Raw genomic sequence first — 13,431 nt, 5'->3', positions numbered from 1 at the left:
AAAAAATAAAAGATAACCGTGTCTACTGAAATAAAAGGATTTTAAAAGAGTACTATGAAGAATTGTACATCAACAAATTGGATAACTTAGATGAAGTCGATAAATTCATAGATACACAAATCCTACCAAGACTGAATCACAAAGAAACAGAATATCTGAATCAGTCTACAACTAGTAAGGAAATTGAATCAGTAATCAAAAATCTCCTGAAAAAAGAATGGATCTGGACCTGATGGCCTCACTGGTGAATTGTACCGAACATATAAAGAAGAAATAACACCAATATTTCTTACAGTTTTCCAAAAAATTGAAGAGGAAGGAACACTTCTTAATTCATTCTATGAGAGCAGCATTACCATGATACCAAAGTCAGACAAAGACACTTCAAGAAAAGGAAACTACAGACCAAAATATCTCATGAACATTGACACAAAAATCCTCAGCAAAATACTAGCAAACCGAATTCAGCAGGGTATTAAAAGGATTATATAACATGACCAAGTGAGATTTACTCCTGTAATGTAGAGATGGTTCAGAACACAAAAATCAATCAATGTAATACACCACATCAACAGAATGAAGAAAAATTAAACACATGATTATCTCAATTGATGCATTTGACAAAGTTGGACATCCTTTAAAAAAAAAGAGTTTGACACCCTTTCATAATAAAAACACTCAACAAACTAAGAATAGAAGGAAACTACCTCAACATATTAAAAACCCACAGCAAACATCCTACTCAATGGTGGAAGATTGAAAGCATTTCCTTTAAGACAAGGATAAGGCACAGCTGCTCATTTTCACCAATTCTATTCAACTAGAAGTTCTAGCCAGAAAAATTAGGTAAGAAAAAAACAAACATCCAAATTGGAAAGGAAGAAGTAAAATGATCTCTGTTTGTAGATGATATGATCTTGTATGTAGGAAACTTTAAAGATTACACACACACACATACACACACACACACAAACCGTGAGAACTGATAAATGAATTCAGCAAAGTAGCAGGATACAAAGTCAACACACAAAAATCAGTTGCATTTCTATAATATAACAATGAACAATCGTAAAAAGAAAGTAAGAAAACAATTCCATTTACAATAGCATCAAAAATAGATAAAAATTAACTTAACCAAGGAGGTGAAAGACTTGTACAATGAAAACTACAAAACATTGCTCAAAGAAATTAAAGAAAACATAAATGAAAAGACATCCTGTGTTCACAAATGGAAAAACTTATTGTTAAGATGCCAATACTACCCAAAGCAATCTATATAGACTCAATGCAAAATCCCAATGATGTTTTTTGCACAAATAGAAAAATCCATCCTAAAATTAATGTGGAATCTCAAGATACACCAAGGAGTAAAAACAATCTTGAAAAAGGACAAAGTTGGAGGAGTCACACTTCCTGATTTCAAAACTTACTATTGATACAAAGCTACAGCAATCAAAACTGTGGTGTTGACACAAAGACAGGCATATAGATCAATGGACTAGGATAGAGAGCTCAGAAATAAACCCTTGCAAAAAATGCTCGAAAGATTTTGACAAGGATGCCAAGAATATTCAATGGGGAAAGCACAGTCTTTTCAACAAATGGTGCTGGTAAAACTCAACATCCATGTATAAAAGAATAAAGAGAGAGCTTTACCTAATACCACATACAAAAATTAACTCAAAATAGATCAACGACCCAGATATAAGACTTAATATGTGAAACTCAGAAACAAACAGGGCAAAATCTTCACAACATTGGACTTGGCAAAGATTTCTTGGATATGATACCAAAGGCACAGGCAATAAAAACAAAATGAGACAAATTGGACTTCATAAAAATTACAAATGTTTGTGCGTCAAAGGACACTATCAACAGAGTAAAAAGGCAATTTATGAAATGAGAAAAAAATTCACAAACTGAATATCTCAAAAGGGATTAATATTCAGAATATATAGAGAACTTGTAAAACTTAACAAAAAACCAACCAACCTGATTCAAAAATGAACAAAGGACTTGAATAGACATTTGTCCAAAGAAGATATCCCAGTAGTCAATAAGCACATGAAAGATGTTCAACATTACCAATCATTAGGGAAAATCAAATCAAAATCAAAATGAGATACCACTTCATCCCCATTAGGATGGCTAGTATTAAAAAAAAAAACAAAAAACCAAAACCAGAACATAACAAGTATTAGCAAGTAGGTAGAGAAACTGGAACCCTTGTACACTGTTGGTGGGAATGTAAAATGGTATAGTGCTGTGTAAAACAGTATGATGGTTCCTCAAAAAATAAAAAATATAATTACTATATGATGCAGTAATTCCTCTTCTGGGTGTATCTCCCAAAGAATTGAAAGCAGGGTCTCAAAGAAATATTTGTACACCCATGTTCATAGCAGCATTATTCACAACAGCTAAACCATGGAAGCAATCCAAATATCCACTGAGAGATGAATGGATAATCAAAATGTTGTATATACGTACAATAGAATATCATTCAGGCTTAAAAAAGAAGGAAATTCTGAAATATGCTACAACATGGATGAACCTTGAGGACATTATGCCAAGTGAAATACAAATACTGTATGATTACACATATGTGATGTACCTAGAGTAGTCATAATCATAGAGACAAAAAATAGAATGTTAGTTTCCAAGGGCCGGGGGAAAGGGAGATGGGGAGTTATTTTTTAATATGTATAGCCTTTCAGTTTTGCAAGAGTAAAAGTTCTGGAGATAGGTGGTGGTGATGGTTGCACAATAATATGAATGTACTTAATACCACTGAACTATATGTGTACTTAAAATGATTAAGATAGTAAATTTTATGTTAATTATATTTTGCCACAATAAAAACAATCAAAAAATCAATTACAGGTTGAAATAAAGACTTGTGTTCAAAGAATAAATAGAAAAATATTTTTATGATCTAGATTATACACAGATTTTTTAAAAGATACAAAAATGCTAATCATAAGGTTTAAAATGATCTTCATCAAAAGATACTATAGAATGTTGAGCCATGCCACCAACAGAGAGAAGTAATTCACAGCACATAACCTACAGGATATTAGTATCCAGAATATATAGTATTTGAACCAAAGTTTTAAATAGAAAAATTATGTGATCTGAACAAACGTTTCATAGAATAGAAGTGACCGATAAAAATCCCAAAGGATATTCAAGCTTATAATTTTGATGTAGTTATCAAAAACAATTTTCAAGTGAAAACCACAGATACCATTTTACACCTATTGGACTGGCAAAAACTCAAATGTCATTCAATGCCAAGTGTTCCTGAGAATACGGAGCGAAAGGAATGCTCACACACAGCTGGAGAGACATAAACTGATACAACCATTTTGGAAAACAACTTGATATTAACTAGTAAAGTTAAACATGAGTACGTATATCCTAAGACCCGAAATTCTACTCCTGCACATGTGCACCTGGACAACATTCCGAGTAATAATGTTTTTCAGGCAAAAAGGAAAAAATTCTCCCAAACTGGAATGAATAAATGTGCTGTGATATTTTCATACCATGGAATATTAGCAGTACAAAAAAGGTACTAGAACTACACCTATTAACATTGATGAATTACAAAACCTAATGTTGAACGAAACTAGAAAGTCATAGGGAAAAATGAATCCATTTTTATGTAGGCTAAATAATAAATAATATATTGGTGATAACAAACTGGGCAATAATAAATGATACATAATATTTACTATTTTAATCATTTTTAAATATATAGTTCAGTGGTACTAAGTACATTCATATTGTTGTGTAATCATCACGACAGTGTTTAATATTCATGGTATACATTCATAAGTGATCAACTTTAAGGAAAGACAAAGGAGTAATTAACACCAAATTCTGGAGCGCAGTAATTTCTGGTAGGGAGGGGGAAGTGGGGTGAGGGCACACAGAGAACTTATCTCTTCAGCTATGAGGTAGGTCGTGAGTTTTCATCCTATGCTTATTTTAAAAACTCTGTGTGTGTGTGTGTGTGGGTATGCATGTGTTACAAATAATGCATTACCCAATAAAAATGTTAGAGTGCTATGGAAACACACTTAAGGAACAGAGCATATGTCTTTAATTCTTATTTAAAACTCTCATGTTGATAAATTATAGTTTTGTGCAACAGAAGCTAGCAACACGTGTGGAATATCAACAGGGGGCAAGAGTGCCTAAAGAAAAAATTCAGAAATTAAATTTGGATATGTTAACAAATGCGTACATGGTATAAATCAAATAATAATATTCTGTCTAGAACATGTAACACAAAAAGAAAGGAGAGATTGATAAGCTGGGAAAAATTAGAATATGATCATTTTAATTCCACTAGTAGATTTTCTATTTTAATTACACTAAAAGAGGGGCCAGGTCTTAGACCAGCTATGGAGGTCTGGGTTTTGTTTTTTTTTTTCTCTCAACTGATGACTTCACTACTCTTGGTTGAACTATTAAGAATCTTATTTCCAAAAGAAAACAAGAAGGAACCTACAGAAAAGAAACATATGATTAGAAGACAAGAGGGTCTGATTTATGAGGAAAGATTAAAGGATTTAAGCTGCACAGTTTGGCTAAGTGATGACTAAAAGAGAGCATGATAACAGTCTACAAATATTTGAAAAGCATATACCAAGGAGGGAGGATTTGCTGTTTATCTTGGTACAAAGTTGTTAAACTGGCCATGAATGGTTGATGTTAAGGAGAAGGAAACTCAAGCTATCAGGGAAACTTCCTGGTTGAAATGTATGAAATCAAGGGACTTATTCCCTAGGAAATAATGGCAACTTCATTACTAGAGCTACTTGGAAAAGAAAGGCTTCCTTTGACCAGGACAAAGTATTAAAACTAGGTTTCATTTGTTTTTTTATTCCTGGGAATTAAAGTATTCTGAGACTTTCTCTAAGACATTTTTGAAATCTGAACCACTACATTTATGAATAAAAAATTTAAAACAATCAAAATTCATACCACTGACTGATAATTACTCTTAATTTCCCTCACGTTTTGTTTTGCTTTTGTTGCTGTTGATTTTGTTTGCTTTTATATTATGAACTATTTAAAACTTTAAAAAAGGTATAGGTAAAAAGTAGTAAATACTCATGCACTTACCATCCCAATTAATATATTAGACTTTTTTTTTTTTTTTTTTTTTTTTCGGTGTGCGGGCCTCTCACTGTTGTGGCCTCTCCCGCCACGGAGCCAGGCTCCGGACGCGCAGCCTCAGCGGCCATGGCCCACGGGCCCAGCCGCTCCGCGGCACTTGAGATCTTCCCAAACCAGGGCACGAATCCGTGTCCCCTGCATCTGCAGGCAGACTCTCAACCACTGTGCCACCAGGGAAGCCCCAATATATTAGACATTTGAAATATTAAAACAGCCTCTGTAGCCCTCCCTAATCTTATTCCCTTCCCTCCCCATAAGGAATAATTAATGTTCAGGATTTGGTTCATATCATTATTATTCAAACCTTTAAAAATTTACCTCATATGTAAATATTCTTAAATAACATATACTATTGCTTTAAAACTGGTACCATGCAGTATGTATCTTTCTACATTCAATGAGCTTTTTTCATACAACTTTAGGTATTTGAGATGAACCTAATTTGATTCTTATAGCTACAATTCACTCATTTCCAAAGCAGTATAGTATTTTCCTGTATTGAATATATAAAAATTTATTTTCCCACTATATCATAATAGACTTTCATTTTTGGTATTCTGAAATTATAAACAGTACTGCAATGAACATCCTCATACATGCCTCCTTGTGCACGGTGTAAAGTTTTCTCTAGGAATGCAGTCATAACGTGCGTGAACTTTCAACTTTTCTAGTTATTGCCCCTCCTACCATTCATGAGAGTCCCTCTGTTCCACATTCTTAACAATATTCGAAACACATATTTTGATACTTTTTAATTGCTGTTATTCCAGTAATGGTAAAATAATTACTTTTAGGTTCTAATTTGCATTTCCCTGATTAAAAATTAGATATGTTTATTGGCAGGGATAGTATTCAAAATATTTATTGAATATATGTTATAGAACCTGGTCAGTCAGAATGGGCACCACGAGCACCAACACTATTTATCAATCATTCTTTTTCATCTTGTGTGAATTGCCTGTTCATATACTTGCTACATTTCTATTGGGTTATCTTTTTATTACTAAGTTGGTCACATATTCTAAAACGGTGCCATCTGATAGAAATTTCTGTAATGATGAAAATGTTCTATTTTTTAAAATGTTCTATTATCTGCACTGTTCAAATACAGTATTTACTAGCCAGCACTTGAAATGTACATAATGTGCAGAGAAACTCAATATTTTATTTTACGTAATTAACAGCCAAGTGTGGCTAGTGGCTGCATAGCATAGTATTTATAGATATTAATCCTCTATCATCCAGTTTTATTTTACACATTTTACATATTTTTGAAGCCATATAAACATATATTTGTTTTTGCATCCTGTTTTTCTTCCTAATTAACATTTCTCCATGTCATTAAAAGAGCCCTTTAATAAATGATATAATATTCAGTCCCATAAAAGTCTTATAAATTATGTAATCTTTTTATTGCTGAATAATACTTCCTTGTATGGATATACCAGCTTTTGGTGGGGTTTTTTGTTTAACGTCTTTATTGGAGTATAATTGCTTTACAATGGTGTGTTAGTTTCTGCTTTATAACAAAGTGAATCAGTTATACATATACATATATTCCCATATCTCTTCCCTCTTCCATCTCCCTCCCTCCCACCCTCCCCATCCCACCCTCCTAGGTGGTCACAAAGCACCGAGCTGATCTCCCTGTGCTATGCAGCTGCTTCCCACTAGCTATCAGTTTTTATGTAATCATTTTTATTATTAGTCATTTAGATTGAACACAGTTTTTCACTGTAGTCAATAACAATTTTGTCCATAATATTTTTTCTGCATTTTCTATTATTTCTTTATATGTGACCTATACAAAAGTGAAATTAGTGGGAGAAAGAGGATGAACACTTTAAAAGACTTGAACACAGATCTTGCAGTTATTTTCCAGAAAGTTTGTTCTGTCTTCACCAGCAGGGTATGAAAGAACTTATCTCACCATACTTTCACCAGCTTCATAGTAATTTCTTAATATTTGATAATTTTATTATTTAAAATTTTAATTTATTTGGTAGTTCATTTTTCATGCATTTATTGGCCTTTTCTTCCTTATGTGTATTGTCTATTCATATCTCTTTTTTTTACTATTTATTGAGGTCTTCATATTTTTTTAAATTGATAGGATTTCTTCATATAGTAAAGATATTATCCCATTGTCATATTTGCATGTGACAATGGAATAATATCGTCCTACTGTCTTTCTTCTGACTTCAGATTTTGTATATGATGCTTTGATTTAAAGGAGTTTTCAATTTCCATTTTGATTTTTTTCCTTTGAAATTTCTTAAATTGTTTTCATGGTAGAAAGTCTTTCCCTGAGGCCCCCGCCCCCCAGAAATGAGGTAGATACATGTTTCCTTCTAATTATTATTTTTGTATTTAATAATTTATATGAACTTGATAAAGGTATGAGGTATAGAAATATTTTTCTAACATTATGCCCTGAAGAATTTTATTTATTTATTTGGTACTCTATCTTCCTTCATAAAGGACTTATGACAATTCACTGAAAAATATTTCTTCCTTCATTGCTTGTAATGTCTCCTTGATCACACAGTAAATTATTACACACACTATGGCCCTTTTTCAGGTAACTAATTTCTGCTGTAGATTTGTTCTACCTACATTTGAGTCAGTATCATAGTGTCATAGTATTTTGATATCTGTCAGACAAGTCCCTTTTGACTCTTCTTGTTTATACTTCTCTCAACTATTACTTCCTATATATCCTTCTAGATCAAATTAATTTCCAAAAAAACCTGCCCACTCAAAATTTTAATAGAGTATTAAATGTCTAAATCAATTTAAGGAAGAATTGACATATTTATAGTATCTAGCATTCCTATCCAGACATGTGGTACGTCCTTTCATTTAAAATTTTCTTTTATGCCTGTATTTTTTTTTTCAGATAGGTAGTATGCTTCTCCTGTTTTGATTACTCCCAAATATCTTTCATTTCTGCTGGTTCCTGCCATTTACATTTTATAATGTTCTACCTTTCTTGTCTTCCACAGAGACTGTTCCCACCTCTCTCAATAGGGAATCTGTGAGAAAAGTAAGTTCTGTAGAAAAGGATTTTTTTTTTTTCCCCGCGGTACGCGGGCCTCTCACTGCTGTGGCCCCTCCCGTCGCGGAGCACAGGCTCCGGACGCGCAGGCCCAGCTGCTCCGCGGACTGCGGGATCCTCCCAGACCGGAGCACGAACCCATGTCCCCTGCCCCGGCGGCGGACTCTCAACCACTGCGCCACCAGGGAAGCCCTAGAAAAGGATTTGAGTGACCATTTTCTCAGTTCTCCCAAGGATAGCACTTAGCTAGTACCATTCCAGATGCATACAACAGCCCATTCCCTACATACAATGGATGCCTTGGGGCATTAGGGCTACATTCTCTCTGGGAATCCTGACTGAGAAGAGCTGGGACTTTTTTTAAGTTCTTCAAACTCCTACTACTCCTTACCAAGATTTCACTCACGGAAAATGACCTAACTGACTGCTGATACCTCAGAGAGAAATCCCAAACCACCAAACTATCTCAATTTCCTGCCACAAATCCACTTGCATCTGAACTAACCCATTTCTTTTTCCAGTTTTAATGGAGTAAGTGTTCCTTCTCTTCAGGGCCACTTTCTCCACTCGGAAGCTCTTCCCTGCCCACGCCTTCAGTAACCCTGTACTCTCAACTTTCCCCTCTCTTTCATATCTTTGGTCTCTACTCTTTACTGAATCTGTTTTACCAACATTAGAATCATAGTCTAATCTTCCTTCAAAACTAAATGTCAGGCTTCCCTGGTGGCGCAGTGGTTAAGAATCCGCCTGCCAATGCAGGAGACAGGGGTTCGAGCCCGGGTACGGGAAGATCCCGCATGCTGCGGGGCAACTAAGCCCGTGAGCCACAACTACTGAGCCTGCGCTCCAGAGCCCACGAGCCACAACTACTGAGCCTGCATGCTGCAACTACTGAAGCCTGCGTGCCGCAACAAGAGAAGCCACCGCAGTGAGAAGCCCGCGCACCGCAACGAAGAGTAAACCCCGCTCGCCGCAATTAGAGAAAGCCCGCACACAGCAACAAAGACCCAAAGCAGCCCAAAATAAATAAATTTATAAAAACAAAAACTAAAAAACTAAATGTCAAGCTCTCCTCCAACTATCACCCTTGACTTGACTAAATTTTCTATGTTCAATGCCACTGCCCATTCGTTTCACAAACCAAACCCCGGCTCTCCCCTGATAATGTTCTTGCTGCAGTCATTAATTATCTCCACTTAACTAATTTAATAGATCTTTTCCAGTTCTTATCTTGACGACCTTTTAGCACCATTTGATAGTAGCAACCATTCCCTCCTGTTGGAAGCACTCTTTTCTCTTGACTTCTGTGCCACTGTATTCTCCTTCCTCTTACCTCTCTGGATTCTCTCCAGTTATCTTGCTGACCCTATTTTTCTTTCCCACTTTTCACAACACTTTTCTCGTAATGTCTTCTCTTCTTATTTATTTATTTTTTCCTAGACATTTTTATTCATTACCCTGACTTCAATCACCATCAAACCAAATCCCTAAATCCTCTTGTCCAGTCGCATATATCCACCTGCTCACTTCAAGTCTACACTGCATGTTTTACAAGCACATCAAATATGGCAAGTTCCAAACTGAACCCCTTATCTTTCTATTCTTTCTACCTGCTTCTCTTCCAGTGTTTCCTAGCTAAAAGCAGTCACTTCTCTCCATCCCTAGGGCTATTATCCTCATTCAGGTATTTTCTTATCCAGACTACCCACACATCTCTAACATGATGCTCCTCTTGTTTGCCTGCCCGTATGCCAGTGTTTGATATCTGGCAACGCAGAGACATTTTTGGTTTTCACAATGAGGGGGAGGGAAGGCTATTGGATTCTAGTGGATAGAAACCAGAGACACTGTGATGTTGCTAAATATCCTACAATGCACAGTACATCTCCCACTACACAGAATTATCTGGCCTAAAATGTCAGTGGTACCAAGGCTGAGAAACCCTAATCTATGCGGTTCCATCTGTCTGGACTCTTCTTCCCTCGGCCCCTACTCCTCCTCCAAACTCTTTCTTATTCTCAGTTCTTTCTTTAAATGTCACTTCCTGCAGGAAGTGTCCTTAACCACTTAAACCAGGTTAACTCTCAAGACACCCTTTATAATTAGTTATGATTATGTGCTCAAGATAGGTTTTTCTGCTACACTGTAAAGGATCAAATCTAACCATTCACTATTTTGCCCCCTCATACCTGTATCACCACATATTTATTGATTAACATTTCAACCATGGGTTAAAAAAATAGAACTTTATTGTGAATTTTTAAGAAAACAAATATATCTCAGCCTCAGTTTCCTTAGCTGTAAATTGGCAATATTATCACCCATTTTCCCTACCTCACCGTTCTTAATGTTCAAATGACCTGAAGGATATGAAGGTTTGCACTGACAGTCTCACACCCTGAGCAAACTGATGGCTGGTCATTCTAAGTACAAAATAGTTTTTTAAAATTTCAACTTTGTTAAACAAATATTTTATCATAATTTTAAAAAAGTATTTAGAGTATTTTTGAGCCTTTAGAAAGCCCTTAACTGTGCTCATTTATATAATCATCACAATAATGATACTCTATTTTTGCTTCCAGTAGCTTTAGAAAAATAGGTTTTATAGCCTAACCAAAATATTTTAGTTTTACTTTATTAACAAAACCTACACCTGAGTTTTGATTGTGCTCTTCTAAGGAGGAAGCAGTAGACTTGAGAGAGATTTTTCTTTTATTCGATAAAGGGAGGCTTGCCATCTGCATGCTGTACCAGCTAATGGACCGCTGGTACCACCAGTCTCTTCAAAGTGGCAGAAAGAACACCTGAGAGAAAATGACTTAAATTCCCTATTGACATAAACTTCAGTCAACTGAAGTGTATTTCTAAGTCAATATTTTTGCACTTTCACAACCGTTTATCTAATAAAGAGCTATTATTTCATTGATAAAAAGAGCAATCTGGAGGATTTTATTATGTAATTAGCCATTAACTGTATTAAAAGCACTGGTGGAAAGAAATTGGTCATTTCAGAGGGTTGGGGGCTTTATATTATTTCTTAATATGCCTGCATCATTTCACCAAACTAATGGAGTTACAATTTACGTCAGGTCCAAATTTACCACACAACACATTATCATGTGCCCTCAGTTCTGTGGCACCTCCTCCAATGATTAGTGAACTTGAGGATAATGAAGGCCTTATCATGTGCCTAATTAGCCATGCAGGCCCTAATGGTAGTTTAACTCATTTAGATAAAGTCAGTTTGCTGATCTGTTCTTTGGCTGGGAGTAAGAAGGAGGAGGGTAGTCTAGGCAGAAAGTGTGTGCTGTGCACGTGGTGGACCCTTTCTCCTTAGCTCCCACCCCTGCCATCCCCATCTCCACCCCCCATCTCCACCCCCATCCCCATCTCCTCTCCCCAGAAGAGATCAGTAAACTGACTAATACACACACACACACACACACACACACACACACACACACACACACACACAGTGAAACAATCAAGCATAACATTTGGGTTTCTTGATAACTATCAAACGTTTTGTCTAGATAGGTATATGCCAAATATTAATTCTTTCCATATCCTCAGCTGTAGGCTTTCTGTTTATATTTAAATAACAATTTCTTGGATCAATAGTGGTCTTTTTTTAAATAATCTTTTCAGTATCTGATATTAGGTAAGGGTAATTGAAAAATTACCCCTCCTAGGGTAATTGCAGGTGGTTCAGTAGGTCCATGTAAAGAATCATTAGTTGCCCCAAATCTAACTTAGCTCTGTCTAAAGTCCTCAGCCATTCAAGGGACTCAATAAATAACATTTATTTCTATATTTGCCAATAAGGATGAATAACTCCTATTGTTAAACTTGTAATACATAACAGATGTAAAATAGAAATGAAACTAGTTCTTACCTCATTCTTCAGCTTGCTTCCAGAAAACCTTAAAAATCAGAACATTTTTCATTAGTTAAAAATACATATACAGTTATATCTATCAAGGAAATGCAGAGGACCTACAAAAGTACTAACTTTATATCACAATCAGTGAAATAAATCTGGAGAAATTTGTTTGATTTTCAAAGGGACTCAAGCATCTTTCTCAACTTACTAACAAAATAAGTCTATTACGGGAAAGTTAAATAAAGGATATTTAGGGAAGTCAGGAAAGATCTGAGGCAATCAAAGCACACTTGATATTAAATATTTGTGCATTCTGGCCTGTATTTTCACTTCACAGTGAGTAGTGGTTAGTAAGCTGCCGTTATATTGTTTGTAATATCTGAGTTCATCTTTGTATGACTCGGGTGACTAAAATTATTTTTTTTCCACAAGATACCTTACTTTTAAAACGAATTCATTCTTTTGAGAGCAGTTCTTGGGGAATCGTGCCATAAAGCAATCTCAGATGCAGATTTAATCATTTGGAGCTCCAGTATTTTAAAAAATAATAATTGCATATTATCACTAGTTTCATTAGATGTCCCCTTACTTGTTAATAACCTCTGCCTGATAGTTGATGACAGATTAGAGCAATATGTTCTTTTTTTTTTTTTTTTTTTGCAGTACACGGGCCTCTCACTGTTTGTGGCCTCTCCCGTTGCGGAGCACAGTCTCCGGACGCACAGGCTCAGTGGCCATGGCTCACAGGCCCAGCCGCTCCGCGGCATGTAGGATCTTCCCGGACCAGGGCACGAACCCGTGTCCCCTGCGTTGGCAGGCGGACTCTCAACCACTGCGCCACCAGGGAAGCCCAAGCTATAGGTTCTTTATATTCATTTGTGTTTTTTCTTTCACAGAGACTCAGTAGCTTAGGTCAGTAGCTTTATCTTACTAAGGTAAGCTGGTATATCAAAATATATGTGATTAGAGATGATTATAATAAACTTTTCATCTTTGTAAGATACTGGCCAAGCACATAGATCCTTAAAATAGGTTATCTCTTAGAAAAAAAAATTAAATTTTCTGCCTTTATTTTGTTGAATCTAGCTTGAAAACAGATTCAGCCTTATAAGTAAATACTAATTTGAAAGCAATTTTGCTTCCCTGATTTCTCTTTTACATCTCTCTGGGATCCCTGGTTCACCATTAATTTCTTATTAATGATTGCAAAGTATATTAATTGCCCATTCATTGTAAATGTCCATACAAAGTTAAAATTAAGGTTTGATGCTTAAAGGAAAATATCTCAATAAGCAAAATT

At 35.5% G+C, this 13,431-nt stretch overlaps 1 protein-coding gene across 3 annotated transcripts in view; it reads right to left on the bottom strand.

The window, feature by feature from the left end:
• The window catches only part of RFX6 (regulatory factor X6), a 57,339-nt gene that overhangs the window by 25,685 nt on the left and 18,223 nt on the right, over window positions 1–13,431 (bottom strand). For all 3 annotated transcript variants that reach the window (XM_073789527.1, XM_073789526.1, XM_019929215.3), the window contains exon 6: window positions 12,144–12,171. In XM_073789527.1, coding sequence (XP_073645628.1) covers window positions 12,144–12,171 — 28 coding nt within the window. The remainder of the gene's footprint in view (window positions 1–12,143; window positions 12,172–13,431) is intronic.

The sequence above is a fragment of the Tursiops truncatus genome, chromosome 12 (genome assembly GCF_011762595.2).
Source record: "Tursiops truncatus isolate mTurTru1 chromosome 12, mTurTru1.mat.Y, whole genome shotgun sequence".
In the NCBI taxonomy this organism is placed as follows: Eukaryota; Metazoa; Chordata; class Mammalia; order Artiodactyla; family Delphinidae; genus Tursiops; species Tursiops truncatus.
Note: the sequence above shows the minus strand (reverse complement) of the source record. Positions and strands in the feature narration are given on the sequence as shown.